Below are 20722 nucleotides of genomic sequence, written 5' to 3'. Positions count from 1 at the left end.
TAATACTTGCAAGGGTGGTGAGAGGCGAGGCCCACCAGGCTGCTAGGCCGGTGTCCTCTTGTGGAGGCTCTTTGGTGGGAAACACTGGAGAATTCGGGCTGTGTCGGGAACTCAGTGGGAATCAAAGGTTTGGATCAAACGAGTGAATCGGGAAGCAATGGGAAGTGAGCATTACTCAGAGGACACAGAAGTGGGCAGCAAGGGACGTAAGAAGCGACGGTGACATCCAAGGAGACCTCATGAGGCTGGGATGGAGGGTGATGGCAGTGGGAACAGCACGAGGGAGCACTGTGGACAGTCCCCGGCCCTCAAAAGGAGGACAGTTCCTGTCCCTGCCTGGACACACATCTCATAGAGACACACACAGACACCCACTTGGGAGGTGAGAGGAAACGTAACCTCGGCAGCAGCCCTCTCTTCTCAGCCACCACGCCCGCACCCCTCTTCCCACTTCTTTGTCCCCTCGATGTCATTCTGGGCAATGGCCAGGGGCGTTTGCTCTAAGGACAGAAAGGGTCACGCAGGGGCTGCGGGCCTGTGTCTGGTGGGGACCGCACCCCCACTCCCGGGCACAGCCCTGAGCCTGGGGAGCCTTCGCCTGCAGGAGCTCCTGCAGCTGCGATGGAGCCAAGAGGTCAGACAGCCCGTCCCTCTGCCTCCAGGGAGGCTGTTGGCAAACGCATCCTTGTGGTGGGGCAGCAGAGCTCACGCGGTCCGAATGCCTCCTTCCTTCATTATTTTCACAGTTCACGAAGTTCTTCCTCCTAGCCAACTTCAACTTCTCAATTTTAAGTCGCCTCGCCTTCGTGCTCTGTGTTTGGGGGCAGACAGCAAAGTCTCATCAGTAGGAAAAAAGTTATGTTCAGTTAGGGAGCAAGTGTGCACTGAATCATGGGGCTTATGTCCAGTAGATCTGATGGCAAGAACTGATTTTGGACAAAAGCCCACGTATTGTGCAGCTGCTAAATAACTCAGAAAGAATGACAGAGAAGCCTGGGTTGGCTCGCTGCACGGGACACTTCTCCTTTTGTCCTCACCCTCCTCCCCCAGGGCCCACAGATTGCGCTGACAGGGAGGCTGATAAATGTAAATGCCCTCCTCCTGAGAGAGGATAATGAATTTCTTGTAAGTCTAAGACATTCGAGTGCCTCGAGGTCCCCAGATGCCCTGGGATATTGTCTTCCTTTAAGGCAGAGATAATCTGAAACATCACTGTTTCACAAGGCTGAGGATTCTTTTCCCGCTGTCCTCTGGGCCACCAGACCACGCCGGCCACCCCAGCAGAGAGGCAGAAGGCAGTTGGTGGATCCTTGCCAAGTAGCAGGCCTGGCGCACGCATTATTACGTTTCATGCTCACGTCTCTTCGGTAGGGCAGTCATTAGCCCCATTTCCCGGATGAAGAAGCCAAGGCTCAGAGATGTCAGGAGAGGAAAAGAGAGACTCAGTAGTCAGGGGGGGTTGGTGTGGAGCATGGGGCAGTGGAGGGAGTTGTCTGTTCCCAGCAGGCCGCCATACACAAGACTGGCTTTGATACTGGTCACTGGCTTTGAGACCGTCACGTCTGGTTGGAGGAGTCAGGATGAGGATGTTTCTGCTGTGTCTGGAGGGACAGAAGGGTTTTCCAATGTGACATGGCTGGGGTCCGGGGAGACTGTGTTCTGATTAGGGCTATTTCCCTATGACCATGGTTTTGGAGAATTTTCCATTTCCCTCAAACGTGGAGAATTGAAGCAGGAGGTGGGTTGCCGTGTGGGATATAAGGAAGAACTTAGTCGACTGTGAAGACCGTGGAGGCAAAAGGAGCAAGTGTCAGGCTGAGTGCTTTCCTGAAGGGCCACCTGGAAACAGCAGTGACTCTAGCCCGGACAGTCCCATCCAAACCCATTCTTTTCCTTTTTCACCGGAGCGAATGATCAGCCACCGAGGAAGCTCAGGCTCACCAGCATTATCAAGAGCACGGTGGGTTTCTCATGGCCTTCCGTCCTGTGGTCCGTTGCAGAAGCAAATGGCATGGCTTTAACCCCAAGGAGGTCGTCCATCACTATAATCCCAGTTCCTGGTACCCTGTACGTGTTCAATAAACATGTGGTGAATGAATAAAAAGGGTCACCTGTTTTCAAAAGTTTTTATGTCCTTGTTGGCTGCGCCTTTGGCATCGATCTGGGGAATCTGTCCAAATTCACAAACTCCAGCTCAGACAAATGTTGCTGACTGAGCTACAGAGCCCTGTGATGTCAGCTGAGGTACCTCTAGTGCTCAGGATGAAGGAAAAGTGCTTTCTATCAGCTACGCCCGCCCGGTCAGCCACCTGGGGGAGGAAGGAGGGAGAGGTACCGCTTAGGAAGGACTCACGGGCCTCTCCTGTGTCAAGGGCCCTCAAGGAGACATTCCTGATGAGCTCACTCCCTGAGAGACGATTCTAGCCAGGGCTAATATGCTTTTGAGCATCCCAGGAGACACTGTAACCACTAAGTAGGATGGATCTGATGTTGCTTAAGTGATTCTGTGATTACAGTCATTTCTCCCCAAGGCCCTGATACCTTGAAATGTGACATTGGGGGTTTGTGTCATCCAACAGCCTGGCTAGAAGCAGCAGTAGTTTCTGCAACATGAGACAATATTTATTCTTTTGGAGTGTAAGCTCCTATCTCAAGGCCAAATGGTGACTTTACTTAGGGCATATCTTTTTTTTCCCCCCCTCCAAATGCACTTTTGTTCTTCTCTGGCTTCCAAGGAGTAGGTGCCCAGTTGTCCCTGATTATGTCAAGAGGCTCTCTGAGAAGGAAGGGCACTTGCACTTCCAAATGCTGCAGAAGGAGATAATCCCAAATGATGGCCTTTTCCTCTAAGAGCCTGGCCTGTTACATGCAAGGGGAGAAATGGCATCTTTGGGGCTCTGTCAATAGTTTTTATCAACCTCCCTCCACGTTCTATAAAAACTTTTTTGGGGGTTTTTCTGTCAAGAGACTGACTGCAAGTTGCTTGAGGGCTCTTTCAGATTCCTTTTGCATTGCCCACAGCCAGCTTGGAGCCTGGTACAGTGTGGGGCTCAGACCTGAGAAGCCCCTCCCCCACCGGCATTTCCACAATAGGGTTTTCATCTACGTGTGTGTGTGTGTGTGTGTGTGTGTGTGTGGTGGGGCTTCAGAACGGACTCTCCTGATCACATGATACCTGCCTTTGCTTGGTGTGTTGGGCTGAGAAGGTATGGGGGGGCCCCAAGTGTTAACAATGTCATCACTTTGCTCATCTCCTCAGAGTGAGATGACAAATAGGCAAAAAGCATCATTATCTTCACTACTTCCGGGGCGGGAGTGGGGGGAAGGGGCAGGGTTCCCCTCGAGGCAGCATGGCTGATTCTCTCACCTTCCATGGCCTTGGAAACACAACTAGACATTGATATCTTCTCATAAGTCTTCAGTCTAATTTAGCTCCATGTTGTCTTAGTTTTCTATTTGAAATATTTTTGCTTCATAGCCACAAACAAGCTTCATCAAAATCCACAAATAAAATCGCCCAGGAAAACCAAACAGTGAAGTAGAAAATTCTTTTTCCTCTGTAAAACAATGTGATTTTAACTCATCCTGTCTTTTGAGGGTAGAGATGTTCACTTTGCTGATTGATTTCATTTCCTAGTATCAAGTGAATGTGTATTATTTCACCTTTATAATTTGCTAAAAATAATTCTCTGGCAACAAAATGTTTTTAGTCTCAGTTCGTCAGCTAACTATCACAAGACAGAAACTAGACCTCGTAGACATGCCCTGAGAGGAAGATAATCCCCAAACTCACTTCACCGCGTTTCAATCTTTAACCAGATCTAAACAGAGGACAGTTACTGCACACAGACTTGACTGTGCAGAATTGCTTCGGGAGAGATTAGCAAGTAAGCAGGGACATGAAGGGAAAACATAAAGACTGAAAAATACTTTGTGCCTGTGGTAGATTTGAAAAAAAGTGAGTTTGCAACACTTAACATTCTTCATTAGGAAGTGGAAATTAATAGCTCCAGGTCTCGTTAGAATAGTTAAGGAGAAAAATATGACTCAATGTTTAAATTCCAATTGCAATTACAAATTAAACTACTCATAGATTGAATACTTTAGACTGAGAGATAGTACAGAATAATAATGGCCTAGCTCCAGTCAAGCCAAAAAAATACTCCACCCATGCTGTTACAGATCTTTGTGTTCTTGGGCAAGAAATGGAAAGGAAGATCATAACCTCTGGCTGCTGGGAGATCTAAGCCCATTTACCAGACTTTTGGACCTCATACTTTTAATGGTGGTGACTGACAAAGGCTAAATCCAAGGGTGAACTGTAGAAAGAAGAGGGCTGGGTGTTTGGTTGAGCAACACAGTATTACTAGAGGCAAAGCAAACACACAAACCCCAAATACCTTCCTTGTCATCTAGTCTTCCATGTGAACCCTTTGGTGAGTAAAGAATTCCAATGTAGACCTCTTATCTAGAAATCCGTTTAAGAGTGATCTAGGTCCTAATGTCCCAATTCTGCAGGCGGTAGCCACAAGAGGCTATTTAAATATAACTGAACTAAAAGTAAATAAAAGATTCAGGTCACACTAGCCATATTTTAGACGCTCAATAGCTATATCAGGCTAGTGGCTATATTGGATAGTTGGACTTAGAACATTTCCGTCCTTACAGAAAGTTCTATTGGACAAGTGCTGCATATATGTCACATACCGAGTGGCAGGATCCTTTTATTCTGTGCTGGCAGGTTTTGGCACAGAAGGACCAAGGGACCGATCTAAGGATCCAGGGCAAGTGAGTCTTATAAGCAGAACTTAAACTGACATCTCTGGGACCCTAGTCTGAAGATCTTGGTTTGGTCTGTTCTTCTGGGAATCATACCTTAACTTGGAAAGTGACTTAGCGTCTCCAGTTGCCTATTATCTGCCATCTTGGTCAGTTTGAGCTACAAAGGTCATCTCACAAAATCTCTTAGGCTAAACTGGAATATAAGAGTACTTTAATTTCTAAATAGTCAATATACTATTCCTATCACTATGGAAGACAATCAGCAGCTTTAGAAAGCGGTTTCATAATTTTCTTTGTACATATGCCTTTAAATATCTTAATATGATTTATTGTACTGGTTGTAGCAGAAATTCCATTTTGTTTGGGTCAACAGTGTTATTTTGTCGAGTAATAACTCGACATACCCAAATTGAAAATGAGAGAAGATAGCTTAAATGTGTATTTAGTAGCAGAGTAGCAGTAACTTTTATTGTGAATAAAATGCTAAGATTAAGAATTAATCTAACACTGTGAAGAATGATATCAGAGGGATATAATAACAATGCTATGAACATATATATCTGCTATGTGCAAGGAGCATGCTAAATGCTTTACATATATTAATTCTACATTGACTACTCAATGCTCACACCTCTGCCGTGAAGCACTATTATACTTCCCAATTTTAGGAATAAGGAAACTGAGGCATAGAGATATCAAGTAGCTTGTCCAAGGTCACAAAGTCAGGCAGAGTTAGGACTTGGACCCAGTATGGCTCCAGAGGCTGTGCTCTGAGCCATCAGGTTATATTGCAAAGTGACTAAACATGGAGAAAAATTAGCCATCTTCCTAGAATCAATGAGCCACTTCCCTTTATTATCCATATTTCTAAGTTCATGGGGCACGCTCACTTCACAGCCAGTGAATCTTTCATCTTTCCCTGAGCATTTTTTTTTCATTCATAACTGTAGTGTTGAAATCATAAACAGCATTTCTCCTTACCTTAAATAACTGCTTAACAGTTGATGCCAGAAATGCAGTAGACATTTATACCAAATAGAAATTCAGAGCTCCGATCCTGGGTCTCAGGGACATCCTCATTTAAGATAGCCTTTTTTGCTTCATACGGTTATCTTCATATTCTGAACTATTTGGATTTGTTTTTTATTAATAATTCCAAGTTTGTACCAGGGCCTGACAGTATACCAAATCAAAGAGTTTATAGCTGTAGCTACTAAAAAAAAAAAAAAAAAAAAAAAAGCCTTTTAAGCACATAAAATTTGGGAAGGTCTTTGTCAAAGGGAACTGGGGGGGAGGGGATTGGTGGCTTACAAAGTTTGCTTCTTGTCTTGAGAATTCTGCTTTGAAATGGAACCAAAAACCTGAAGTTGACCTTATAAAATTTCATTCTAACAGACACTGAATTAAACAAATTTTCTTGTTCCCCCAAATAAGAGCTTTTCGGTCTTTAGTCTTTCAGTCACCTGATAAAACTCAATTGGAGTGAAGAGATCCAGTCTATTTCAGTTATTTTACAGACAAAGCAATTAGTCTAGAGAGACAGAGTGACTTGCCCCAGGTCACAGAACTAATTCATCAGAGCCCAAAGTGCACCCCATGCTTTCTGGTTCAGTTTTCTCCACGCCTGGTAAGAAGGCAAGGGGACCTGCATACCTCCTCCACACGGCTTTGGCAATTCCCCCGAAGGCCTGTGCTCCCAGATGCTGCCACAACTGCATATCATGCACTGTGTACAACTGGGCTGCATTGAAAGGGATGTCATCCATGGTGAACACTGCAGATTTATACGTTTTATGACAATGTTCTGGTCAATGGCAGCAGAGGGTGTTTTGCTGGGATAACTCATGGAGCCACGCAATCTAGAAGGATCTGAGTTGCCAAACAGTTCTCACTGCTGGAGGTGACGTGACAAGGAAAAAGAGAAACCAACTCATATTTTTCTTTTTCTTTTTTCTTTGAGCCAGTGTTGACTTTAAAATAAACAATGCAAAACACAAGCAAAGAAAAGGTGAGATTTATTTAAAAAGTTGGATCACAGCCCAACTGCCCATATCATCAACAACCATCTGCGACTCTATGATCCCTGATGTTTAGAAACCATGATCCCGAGTACTGAAATGATCCCAAATGAAGATTGAACAGGTAAATTACATCTAGTATACTGTGTTAAGACAAGAAAGTTTATTATTATTTTATTTTATAATGATTTTCAACCAGTATTGAAATAGAAAAAAAGGGGTTTCCTGGCTAACCAGAAAACTTCTATTCCCTGAGCATCCCAACTAATTGAGGTTGTTATAAAGAGGCTGTTTTTTCTAGACAATCAAGTCTAGCATTACATAACTTGCCAAGAAGAAACCAAACCAATCAAAAGATCTGCCCTCCTAATTTAAAACATTAAGATAGTAAATGTGAGTGATTTGTTTTCACTCTTGGAAATAATGTAAAAAAAGTCTACACTATTAACAAAACCACACACACACTAGAAAACACAAAGGATTAATCTCCAATTTTTGTATGTAATTGTTAGCTGTTTTTTGGGTCAATTAAATACTAAAACAATAAATTAAGATCGTGTCAGCACAGAAAAGGTAGATAAGTAGTTGAAATAATATAGCTGGATGTTTCAATTCTGCTAGATTGTAAGCTCTCAAAATCCAGAAAACTGGAATTCAGGGGACACACTGAAGTCCACCTATGGAAGAACTCGGTTTCTGCAACCACAGATAAACTTTGTACTGACTGGTCAGAACTCCCCAAGGTCTGTGCCAGGTAGCAAGTGATTGTTTTGGTGGAGAGGCAGTCAAATCTATTAAGTCAGTGATCCCAATACATGACTTTTCTTGAAAGAGTAAGAAAAGGCTCAGCAACAGAAATACAATAATAAAACAATGAAAATGTCAAACAAATGATAAAGGATTTGGTTTAAGAAGGAACAAGGAAAAAAATCTTACTGGCTAGGAACCCAGTGATTTCTCACATTAAATTTTTAAGGAAAAACAAACCCTTCCCCCCACCAGAGCATTACATTATAGAAACCAATGAATAAATGGACTCTACATTCTAACTTTTATATCTTAATCCATATGAAAAACCAAATTATTTTTGTCCATTTGATCCATTCCTATAAAGCCAGTAGTGCATTCTTCATGTGGCTAAAATCTTGAGTAGGCATTTCGTTGTTGCTGCTGTTGTAATGGTTGCTGGGCTTGCTGTTGTTGTAGGCGAATTTGCTGGGAATAAGGGTCTTCTAGGGATTTTACAAATATGGTAGTTCTGGGACCTGTCTTCCATACAATACCATTGGCATCTTTTACTGAAGATTCCACTGTAATGTTGTGTGTCCCAAGGATAGCAAAGTTCAACAGAAATTGAGTACTGAAGTAATCATTATGAGGTTCAACCCTCTGCTCCATCTCATTGGTCATATTGTCAATGGGTATCTGGAATGAAAAAAATTGTTAAATAATAACTGCTGGGATCCCTGGGTGGCTCAGTGGTTTAGCGCTTGCCTTCGGTCCAGGGCGTGATCCTGGAGACCCGGGATCGAGTCTCCCTCTGCCTGTGTCTCTGCTTCTCTCTCTCTCTCAGTCTGTGCCTCTCATGAATAAATAAATAAAATTAAATTAAAAAAAATAATAACCGCTAACATTTATTGAGTGCTTACTGTGAACTGGGCCCTGTACAAAGTGCTTATTTAAGCCTTGCAAACAACCAAGAGGTTTAGGTACTGTGTTTACCCTTACCTTACAGATGAGGAAACAGAGGGGTTAAGTAATTTCTCCAAGGTCACACAGCTAATGAGTGGTGGAGCTGGCATCTGAACCTAGGCAGGCTAACTCCAAAGCCTATACTTTTCACCATTAAGTGATCCTGCCTCCTCACTATCCTTGAGTAGAAGGAGCTCCCAGAGCCTTTCTCAACCTCTTCATTTGCTGGCCTTTCTTCTTTGTGGAGGAGCTCAGGATGTGCCACCTCAACATACACTGCTTTGGCACCTTGTTATTTCAAGCAAAATGCACTTGATAAATGGCAGATGTAGGATGGGCTCTCTGATCTCCCCATTTTTACCTAAAACAGACCATAAAATCCCCCATGAGAAAGATGCCCTTACTGTATCAAGAAGAAGAGAACATCCTTATCACCGGAGACTGGGAGTCAATGCTGAAATGCACCTCCACAAACAAACTACAATAACCCCTATCTCCCACTGGTATCCCTGCCTCTCTCCCAGTCACTTCCCCAGTTTACTACTGCCTCTTGCCCGTTTGTCTTCTGTCTTCACAAAGTTACATAAGCTTCCTGCTCTGGTCAATTCTTTGGGTTTCCAATGTCTTATGATGACTCCCATGTACATATACAATCCTAACAAACTTGTATGCCTTTCTTATGTTAATCTGCCTCAATATCATTTTAATCTTGGGCCCAGCTGGAGACCCTAAGACAGTGAAAGAGAAAATGTTCCTCTCCCACACTTGCTTACCCAGCCTCAACTCCAATTCCCTCTTTCTTTACTTTGGGAAGACAGACTCTGAAGAAACAGGCTGCAATCGCCTGTTTCAGGGAATTTCAAATCTAAGAGCCTGAAAAAGAACATAACCCTAAGTAAATGCAAGTTGGGGTTCTTCCTCCTACCTATCTGATTTTATATGGCTTAGTTAATGCAGTCGTTCCTCCCTCCTTCAACTAATTAAGTTCAGAACTTGTACGGTGCTTGCTTAATGATCAATGTCTTGCTCAGATCAGCAGCACAATATATTATAAAACACAGATTTATGGGCTTGTTCACTTATTTGGCTAGCCACTCATGTCTTTATCCTTCAGAGAACAGAGTAACACATGCTGGTGTACCGTGACCTGTACCCAAGCTGAAGTATGTCAAGAGACACTTATTCTAGAATGCATATATATAAAGGTAACCTTAATGAATATTTGGCCAGATTGCTCTATGTTCAGCCATGTGTTTCTGTTGCATAATCAATCACATAAATGTGCCCTGAAGCTCTGTGACTACGTGAACAGTTATCATGAGGTCAGTTTTCCAGAGATATTTACCTGTAATGTTAATGAAAGGAAGTCACTGACCATTTCAAGATCTTAGAATTATTTATAGGCCCTATTTTGTTTGTTTGTACAACTTCTGTAGGGTTTTAATGTTCCTAAAGAATATGCCTACCAAACAAGAACTTCCTTAAAAAGACCAGAAATCGGTCGAGGCAACCCGAATGGATCACTCTGACCGGATGATGCATTTCAAGTTGAAAAATCACTGCAATTAACATTACAAATCCTGTACTACATAATTTATTATACCAGCTTCCTGACTTTAAGCAATGCCTCGAGAGGTAAGTTAATAGGCAGAAGACTGGTTTGGATGGTTTTTTTCTTAACAGGAGAAATCATTATATACAGGGAACAAGGAGAATCATGGTTATTGTTCTTTCAAACTCTAAGTGAGGAGACAGCTGCAGACAGGGAGGGGTAAGTGGACTATGTAAATTCTCACTATGATCTTCCATGACAATAGGGATAAGCCAAACATAATAGTTTTATACCCTAAATATAGTAAATTATTTTTTTCCTCATTCACCAAATATTTGCTACAGAAGGCACCATGGTCTGTATCATAGGAGTCAAAGAGAGCAAGAGAATGAAGGCTGAGCCTTACCAGGGTGGGCAAAAAAAGGTACCAAAGAAAAGAAATAAAAATAGCTTAAACCACCATACCTTCTCTTGGCTTTTACCCTGAAACCACCAAAGATAATAAAATGTCCTCTTTTTATATCTTCATTAACACTTCTTTTTTTACTATGGAACTCAGTGCAAGTATGTGCATAATAAACCTGGACACAACCAATTTTGGGCATTTGAACAACTCCGTTCATACAGTTGTGTACCTGTTCCCTTGTTCTATTTTCTGTGAATAAACTACCAAGGACCTGGAAAGAGATGTCTAAAGAAAGGAACATCCTGCATTTAGAATCCTGGTATTCCATGGTGTTCAGCATCTTGGCCTTGGCTAACAAAGCAAGCATGATTTTTGGTTATTTACCTTGTGATTTCCCAAAGCACCAAATTCCTAGGGTTACACTCTTAAGGAAAGATTTTACTTTATCTGACATTGTCAATGTTGTAGACCCTTTTTTCTTTGGAAAATGCTAATATTCACTTAGAATAGAGAAAAATAATTAGATGTGCGCTTGGGGGGTAGGTAGGGGAATTAGGGAGGCACTTATGCCCCACTCCTGATGGCTCCCTCCACATGGAGGGACTTTTCATTAGATGAACAGTACTGGTCTCCAGGGGAGGAGGTGAATTCTACTGACTGGTAAGTTTTGAGGTAGGAACTAGCATGGGGAGCTAAGACCTCTCTTTCTCTTTTCTGGACAGCAGGATGCGCCTTCCTGCCATTGATTTTATTGGGGCAGGCTCTTGTGTGTACAGGCTGAAGTTGGGTGGGAAAATTCAATTCAGAGGTACAAGGCTAGGAAGTCCTTATTGCCAGGGACCTGAGCTAGGTTTCTCCACAGCTACCATAGTAAGGCTCCTATTCTGATCTCTGTCTGCCTGGATGCTTTCTCTATCAACTAGCTCAGGCAGAGAAAAGAGAAGTATTATTTATCAGCTCCTTCAAACCCCAATATATACTTTTAACTTATGTCTATATCTCTATTCCTTGGAAGGTATAACCACAGTCTGCTTAACCATGAAAAACACAGGAAAACTTCCATGAATCAGCTGATAAAATCCATATCACAACTCTGCCTCTTTCCTAAATTACCTTGTAGTCTTGTCCAGATTTACTCTGTAGCGTGGAAGAAACATTCAGACAGACGGACTGAATTTTGCGAAAGAGTCCTGGTTTAGATCCGTGTTGAACCACGCCCTCTACCTTTAGTGCCAGCTGCTGGTTGTTCTGGACAGCGATGGGCTCTGCAGGGTTCCGTGGGGATGGCGACAGAGCAAGCTGGAATACCGACATTGAAATGAATGTTAAACAGCAGGAACAAGCTTTCTTCCAACAAACATGTTTGTGCTAATTGTTGTTTGTAGGTTACAGCATGACACACACAGCTAACAAGCTGACAGCTGGGACAGCCAGACAAATAGACCTTTAAAGTCAAGGGTTCCTTTTCCCTGATGCCTCTTTTAAATACTACTGTGTTTTCTACCCCAAACCCCAGTTTTGTGTGAGGGTAACAGAGGATCAGAAAACAGTGAGGGACCCTAGTCTTCCTCACTTTTGTACTGGGGCATTTCTTTGACAACCAACTCCAGTAGGGAAATGCACTATATAAATCTGCATGTCTAGCTATTCTTCTCTTTGTTCCTATGTAATTTTAAATAGATTAAATTCAAGGGCAAGTGAACTTAAAATTCTAGGATCACACATATGACCAAGTCACAGTGATAGAAAACTCAATTTCTGCCAATGAACCAAATGAAGTTTTTAACCTCTCATTAGTTTTTATTTAAGAACATATTAAAAAAATCCCAAGTACCCTTAAATTACAGAAAGTCCAAATTCTGCTAAATGAAAAGATGGAAGAGGTGGGTCTTTTTGATAATGCTCGAGCACTGCATCAACCAACCCTACACACATCCTACCTTAAGACATCTTTTCTAGGATAATCAATTTTCCTTATATTCAGGTCAAATCAAAAGCATTCGAATGGATATGCAAAAGTACACTGAAGACATTTACTAACAGGGATAATCTAGGAAATCTTTTGGAGGAGAGTTTTCCATTTTTTCTTAACAATTCCATTCTCTGAATTAAAAATAGCCCTTGAATTTTGAGTGGCTTAAATATTTTCAAATACTAGCTCTTATCATTGGCCAACTCCTCAAAACTTGATATTCACAGACAAAAGCACTCTACAGGTAGGGCTGGTAATATTTTACTGGACCTGATTTATTCTAAACAGGGTCTAAAGAGCCCAATGAGACCTGAACTCAGCACAAGATCCTTCTAGAGGACTATGATGAAAACCTCTCAGATTATTCTTGGAGACAAGGGACAGAGCTCCAGGTACCCAAACATCTATTTCACTGCACCTAGTGAAGTCAAATCTTCTGCAGAAGTTTTCTGCACCCTTTTCTTCCACCCAGTGCAGAAGGTTTGACTCCCAAATCCTATTATCTTCACCAAACCACCTGATAAAGGGAGGAACAAACTTATAACTAAAGGGTGTAAGTTTTATGAAAACCAAAGGTAAGATCCTGAAGCAGAGCTGTATTCCACATATTTTTCAGAAGATGAATGGGTTTTTAATCTGTATTAACCTTTGTATTCTTGCTATTATTACCTTGATGCTGGTAGACTGCAGTTTCTGGAAAAAGTATCTCTGAAATGAAAGAGGAACTTTCAGCAGGGAAATGATGGCATTGCAGAGGCATGCTGTATGCTGGCAGGAAAAAAGAAACTAAGTTAAATAAAAATAAATTTCCAAATTTCATCAACAAACAGTACTTTCAGGAAGAAGTTTAAAAAGTACAAATGGTTGTAAGATTATTGCAAAAATACATCCCAGTCAGGAAATGGGCATAACACCCAAATCTTTGTCAAATCATTCATGTCAGGGAGTACAACTGCAGATTTTTACTTTATTTTAAAGTACATTCAGTAAAATAAAATGTAGAAGAAAATCCTTAAGGCCAAATAATGTACAAATTTTGCATTTCTATAGCCTTAGGGCTATTAGATATATTATTACATAATTATTTTAGATACACAATAGAGTCATCTCATATGGTAAAGAAGGATCAAGAATATATGATAAAGAAGCCAGAGTAGTAGATTGATGTCCAAGGCCTAACACCAAATCTCATGAAGAACCTCACTGCCTGTTCTATCCCATGTCCACAGAGTGGCTTCCCCATCCTTGCGGCCATGGGTCCCTAGAGGTGAGTAATGGTGGAAACTTACTGGAATTCAGATTTACACAGTCCAACTCTACATTACTCTGAAATTTTACTAAGGGTACCTTATTTCAGAAATCCATTTCACAAATCTGAGTTTTGAAACTCACAGCATAGCTGCAGAAGAGAATCACTACAGTGAATCCTTTGAGTCTTAGTAAAAGGAGTCCTACAACTAGCATTTAAGAGTTCTAAGATATTGTATGTATTTATTTATTTCACTTTATTGAGGTACAACTGACATACAAAAGCTATACATATTTAACTTAATGTATCCAACTTGAAGAGTTTGGAGGGGAGTATACACCTGTGACACTGTCAAAGGTCACCCAGCCTAGTCCTCAATTTTGCTGATGATGCAGGTCACTGACACAGGTAACAGAATAAGCTGGAACTAGAACCTAGGTTGCCTGACTCTTACAATGATTTTGTTCTATTTTACCAATGATTCACCAACTTAATAGAAAAAAGTTACAGCACCATCAGAACACTTATAACCTTGGGTGACCTAGAACTATTCCTGGTGGTCTACCTTCCCCTCCTCAGTCTACTTCCCCTCAGGTTGAAAAGCATTCTACTATGCTGGCTGCCCTTCTAAGCTCCAGATTCCAAGCAGGGTGCGCCTCCTAGTTGCCTATGTTGTAAACAGTTTTATTTATTTATTTTTTAAAGATTTTATTTATTCATTCATGAGAGACACACAGAGAGAGGCAGAGACACAGGCAGAGGGAGAAGCAGGCTCCATGCAGGGAGTCCGATGTGAGACTTGATCCCAGGACTCCAGGATCATGCCCTGAGCTGAAGGCAGATGCTCAACCGCTGGACCACCCAGGCGTTCCTGTTGTAAACAGTTTTAAACCACTGGACATTACTACACGCCTGAAGAATCCACTCCTTACTGGTTTCAGGGTGTTGAACATTTTGTGCCCAATAGACCCATAATACAAATGGCAGGTCTATTACTTGACAAAACAACAACACAGATTCAAATACATTGGGTCTGTTTCTTCAGGTTTAACTGCTAATGCAACTTTATTCATCCTCCTGCAATAAGGGATCTTAGAAGCACTTGCAGGGACATCCTACTGGTGGTGGACGTCTGATGCCAAAAGTATTTTAGGAGAGACACCTCTTTGAAGGATGGACTAAAAGGGACCCCAAATGGCCTCAGGCTGATCCCAGGCAAAGAGGCACCATTCTCCCTTTTAGAAGAATGGATGCAGGCAGCTTGGTGGCTCAGCGGTTTAGTGCCATCTTCGGCCCAGGGGTGATCCTGGAGACCCCGGATCGAGTCCCACGTCGGGCTCCCTGCATGAAGCCTGCTTCTCCCTCTGCCTGTGTCTCTGCCTCTCTCTTTCTCTCTCTCTCTCATGAATAAATAAATAAAATCTTAAAAAAAAAAAAAAAGAATGGATGCAGATTTTACAATTCCCTACAGGGACAGTGTGGACTGCCTCTGAGGCCGCTGGCGCCCGGGGCAACAGTACTACAGGTACTTTAGTAGCAGATTACCATCACAGTAAGGTCTAGAGATAGGAAGTCACATATTTATGGTTAGTAAACCAGCAGAAGGACTAGCATAGCACCAACAGTATCTTCTTTGTTGAATATAGTACTTATTAGACTGCATTTTTGACATTTAATAAATATCTTGCACAGATGTATGAATTTCCTTCAAAGATAACCTTTATACTGTCCCTCAGCAACTAAATCCCAGTGTCAAACAACTACCCATGTCAATTCAGTTCAGCAAATGTGTATTGACAATCATATGTGGAAAGCAGGATGTCCAGGCAAGTACCTGTCCTGAAATCTAATCTAACTCTTCACTCAACAACGGATCTTGCCAATTTCTTCTTAAACACTTGATAATGGGTGAGAGTACAGAAGTGAGAAGGATGGGAGCCAGAAGCGAGCTGCAGGGAACATAATCATTTCATGGGCAGGCAGAACAAGGAGAACTCTCTAAGGCCTAAGTTCATAGACAGGCTGTTATGGACTAAATGTCTGTATTCTCGAAACTCCTATTTTGAAGCTCAGCTCCCAATATGTTGGTAATTGGAGGTGGAGCCTTTACTGAGGTTATTAGGTTTGGATAGTCATAAGGATGGGGCCCCATGATGGGATTAGAGTCCTTATAAGAAAAAAAAGTGATCAGAGCTCATTTTCTCTCCCCATGTGAAGGCACAGAGAGAAGGTGGCTGTCTGCAAACCAGCAAGAGGGCCCTCACCAGGAAACAAAAACTGGCTGCCACCTTGACTCTGAACTTTCCAGCTCCCACAACCGTGAGAAAGAAGTATCTGTTGTGTAAGCCACCCAGTTCTAGAGGTTTTTAAAGGAGCCTGAGCTAAGACACTGGGGAACAGCCAGACAGGGAGGAGAAAATCAGGGTGAGTGTCAGTCTGTCCTATGAGGGAGAAGAAAGAGTGAGAGTTCGACATTGCCAAAGGCTGTAGATTCAGCAGGCTAAAGGGGAAGCAGCACACCAAAAGGAGATCAGTGGCCTCACCTGGCAGGAAGCAATTCACTGCCAGGTAGAAGAGAAGCCCAGTTCTTTCTGTTTCACTTGGCCAGTGGTTCTCAACCCTGGTGGTGAAACAGAATCACTTGGGAGCTTTGAAAAATACTAATGCCTGGACCTCAACTGTAGAGATTCAAAGTTAAATGGTCTGCAGTGGGGCCTGGGTATTGAGGTACTTTTTTAAAAACTCCCAAAGTGATTCTAATGTGTAGCCAGGGTTGAGAAATATTGCAACTTCAGTTAAATTGTTAAAAAGGAGAAAAAAAAAAGTTTTATCTGCGTTCTGGGAGAGCAGATCCAACACATTAATGTAACTATGCAGTACCCACAGATGTGCCAAGCACTTCCATGGATCAGCTCGTTTTGTCCTTGTGGCAATGCTGCAAGGCAGGTACTATGTTAACCCTGTTACAAAACAGCCATGGGGAAAACTGGCAGTATGTGCCTGAGCTGGCTAAAACCCTACTTCTATGTATTAAAAACTCAAGTGAAACAAATGCCACTTGCCATGTAAGAAACTGGGGTATATTTCCGATTGAGTGATTCCACTTCCTCCAGGACATGATTATATACAGACATCATTCTCCGCTCATATTCACTGTCTGCATGGGTGGTTCCAGTAGATCCATATTCCTGGAAACTGAAGTCAAATCAGTATCAATTAATCAACCAAGATAGTCACCATTTTAATGTCTAAATGTGCCATGCACTTTCTATACCTTCTCATTTATTTTGTAAAACAACAAAGTAGACACTGCTGTTTCCATTTTACAGATGAGCCAACTAAGGCTGGAGAGGTTAAATGACTTGCTTTCAGTCACATAACTAGTAAGTAACAAGCCTGCAATTCAAACCCAGACCTGACTTCAAATTATGGTTACTAGGTAAAATAAAAATGTTTAACCCTTGGCTCTGCCATGAACTGAAGGAGACCTTAGACATTTGAAAAGGTAACTATCAATAAACCCAGCAGGTTAAGTGCCACATAACCAGTGAAGATATATAAATAATAGATCAGAATGTGGAAGGAGTAGAGGAATGCCACAGAAAAGACAGGTCCTGAACAAATCACTGGGCAAACAGGACAGATGTGTTTTTGAGAGTCATTCATGTGTTTTGCATAAATCAACCATTTATCTTTATTGTTTTATTACTAAGTAGTATTCCATTGTATGGATGTATGAATTTATCCATTCACCTGATGAGTGGCACTTGGATCTTTAGTTTTTGTTATTACAAACAAAGCTGCAATGAAATTTTACGTACCAGTCTGTATGGAAATATATTTTCATTGGGTAAGTAGGAGTAGAATTGGTCATATAACTGCCAACAGTTCCCCCACGTGGCTGAACTGAATCATATTGTATTCCCCAAATGGTAAGAATTTAAGCTCTTCCACATCCTAATACTTGATATTGAAGGTCTTTTAAATTTTAGCCATTTTAGTGGATGTTAGTAGGTATCACATTGTGCTTTTAATTTGCATTTCTCTGACACCTAATGATGTTAAGCATTTTGGCTTAATTAGCATATGTCTTTTTCTGTTTAAATTTGTCAATTTTTAAAAATTATATTATCTTGAGTTGTCTTCTTAGTATCCTAAATACAAGTTCTCTGATAGAATATATTTGATAATATTTTATCCCTGTCTGTAACCTTTTATTTTCTTAATGGCATCTTCCAAACAGCACAAATTAAAAAATTTAAGTCCAATTTAGCAAATTTTTCTCTTATGCTAATTGCTGTTTGTGTCTAAGAAATCTCTGCTGACCTCCAGGTCATGAAGACTTTCTCCAGTGTAGTCTTCTAGAAAGTTTAGAGTTTTATCTTTTATATTTTGGTCTATGATACAATTGGAATTTATTTTTCTGTATGGTGTGACATAAGGTCAAGATTTTTTTTTCTACCTATATATATAACTAGCTATCCAACTAGCTATCCAATAACTAGCTATTTTTCCTGTTAAAAAAACTATTCTTTCCCTGTTGAAATACCTTGACATCTTTGTCAAACATCAAATGATCACATATGTGAGTGGTCTCTCCATATTTTGGGCTCATTCCACCATCAAGTCAATAGAGCATTGTCTTACTAGAGCTTTAGAATAAGATTTGAAATGTTAAGTCCTCCACTTTAGCTCTTCTCCTTTATTCTGCAAGATGGTGAATTACACCATTTGATCTGTTGTTAACCTGGTACTCCTGGGATAAAACCTACTTGTTCCTGATCTTTTGTATACTGCAGGATTCAATATGTATATGTTTTGTTAAAGACTTTTATGCCTAAAAAAAAAAAAAAAAGAAAGAAAAAGAAAAGAAAAAAATAAGACTTTTATGCCTGTGTTCATGAAGAGCTGTTTAATTATGGCTTTTAATAGCTACAGGATTTGGATTGGTACTGTTACTTGATTTCTGATATTGGTAATTTATATTCCTTTACTGTTCAGACTAGCTAGTATCTTCAATTTTATTGATCTTTTCAAAGAACCAGCTTTTGGTTTCACTTGATTTTCCCTACTATTTATTTCTAATTCACTGATTAGTGCTTATATTTTTGTTATTTCTTTCCTTCAAGTTATTTTGAGTTTAATTTGCTTTCTCTTTTCTAGCTTCAGATAAGGCAGAAATTTAGATCACTGATTTTAAACTTTCTTTTTTATATTACATAAAAACATCTAAAGCTTTCAATTTCCCTCTAAGCTCTGCATTAGCTGCATCCCACAAGTTTTGCTTGTGGTATTCTCATTTTCATTTAGCTTAACATATTTTCTAATTTCTCTTCTGATTTCTTGACAAACCAGGTTATTCAGAAGTCTAATTTCTAAACGTATGTGGTGGATTTCCTAGAGGTCATTTTTGTTAGTCAATTCTAATTTGTCAGACAACATATTCTATATGATTTCGATGCTTTAAAATTTATTGAGATTTGCTTTCCAGCCCTGAATATAGTTTATCTTGTTAAATGTTCCAAATACACTTGAAAAGAACACGTATACTGCTGTTGGTATATATGTGTTCATTAAATGAAGGTGGTTAAAGTTTTCTATATTCTAAGCAATTTTCTGACAAGTTGTTCCACTGATTACTCAGAGGAAAGTGTTGAGAACTTTGTAACAGTAGATTTCTCTTTTAATTCTGCCAGTTTTTGCTTCATATGTTTGGAAGATCTGTTACTTTGTACATAAATATTTAGAATTATGTCTTCTTGATGGATTGATTCGTCATGATGAAATATACCTCTTTATCAAGTCCTTATCTTGAGGTCTATTTTGTATAATATTAACATATTAGGTCACGCCAGCTTTTAAGGTCTGTAGGATATAGCCTTTACTATCCTTTTGTTTACTTTTAATTTATCTGTGCCTATATATTTAAAATGGTTTACTTGCAGTAAGCAGATAGCTGGGTTTGCCTTTTTATTTAGTCTGCTCATCTCTGTATTAGGAGTAAGATGACATTAATTGTAATAACTGGTATGACTGGGTTTAAGTCTACATCTTATGATTTGTTTTCTACTTTTTTCATCTGCTTACTCTTTTTATTTCCTCTTCCTTTGTCTTCTTCTGGGTTAACTGGGTTTTTCTGGTGTGTTCTTTTTGTTTTTGTTTTAGTATTTAATTTAACCTCCTCTCCTGGCTTGTTTTATTTTTTAGTAGTTGCTCTAGAATTTATTTATCCTTAGTTTATCACAAGTTATCTTCAAAGGATATGCTACTTTATGTAAAATGTAAAAATCAAACAGCCATCTCCTGTCATCTTATTTCCTATATTTTACTTCGTGTTATAAACTCCCAAACACAATTAATATTTTTGTTCTAAGTGATCAATATATTTTTTAAAAAATCAAAATGAAATAAGTCTTTTGTATTTACTGACATATTTACCATTTCTACTGCTCTTCACTCTATTTTGTAGATCTAAATTTATACTGGTAATAATTTCTCTTCAGCTTAAAGAACTTCTTTAACATTTCTTGTAGTGCAGATCTAGTGCTAACAAGTTTTTCTAAGATTTTGTCTGAAAATGTCTTTATTTAATTTTAATTATCAAAGGATATTTTTACTGAATAGAGAACATTGGGTTAGGTTTTTTTTTTTTTTTTTTTTTTTTTTCCTTTCAGGACTTTAAAGACATTGCTCTAGTTGTCTTCTGGTTTGCATTATTTCTGATGAGAAATCAGTGGATTTCTCACCTTTCTTCCTTTCTATATATTTCCTTTCTCTGGCTATTTAAAACATTTCTCTTGGGATGCCTGGGTGGCTCAGTGGTTGAACATCTGGCTTTGGCTCAGGGCATAATCCTGGAGTCCCGGGTTTGAGTCCCACATCAGGCTTCCTGCTTCTCCTTCTGCCTGTGTCTCTGCCTCTCTCTCTGTGTCTCTCATGAATAAATAAATAAAATCTTTTAAAAAAAGTTTCTCTTTATCATTTCAGCAATTTAATTAGAATGTATGGCTTATTATGGTCTTCTCTGTTTATCCCACTTGGGGTTTGTTAA

General features: G+C 40.3%; 1 protein-coding gene across 2 annotated transcripts in view; it reads right to left on the bottom strand.

The window, feature by feature from the left end:
- Window positions 1-6780: 6780 nt before the first annotated feature.
- Window positions 6781-20722, bottom strand: part of INTS7 (integrator complex subunit 7) — an 85325-nt gene continuing 71383 nt past the window's right edge. For both annotated transcript variants that reach the window (XM_077902190.1, XM_077902189.1), the window contains exons 17-20: window positions 16734-16866; window positions 13092-13190; window positions 11564-11749; window positions 6781-8225 (exon numbers count right to left, since the gene is read on the bottom strand). In XM_077902190.1, coding sequence (XP_077758316.1) covers window positions 7938-8225; window positions 11564-11749; window positions 13092-13190; window positions 16734-16866 — 706 coding nt within the window. In that variant the 3' untranslated portion in view covers window positions 6781-7937. The remainder of the gene's footprint in view (window positions 8226-11563; window positions 11750-13091; window positions 13191-16733; window positions 16867-20722) is intronic.

Source organism: Canis aureus, chromosome 6, assembly GCF_053574225.1.
Source record: "Canis aureus isolate CA01 chromosome 6, VMU_Caureus_v.1.0, whole genome shotgun sequence".
Classification (NCBI taxonomy): domain Eukaryota; kingdom Metazoa; phylum Chordata; class Mammalia; order Carnivora; family Canidae; genus Canis; species Canis aureus.
This window is presented reverse-complemented; position numbering and strand designations above follow the sequence as displayed.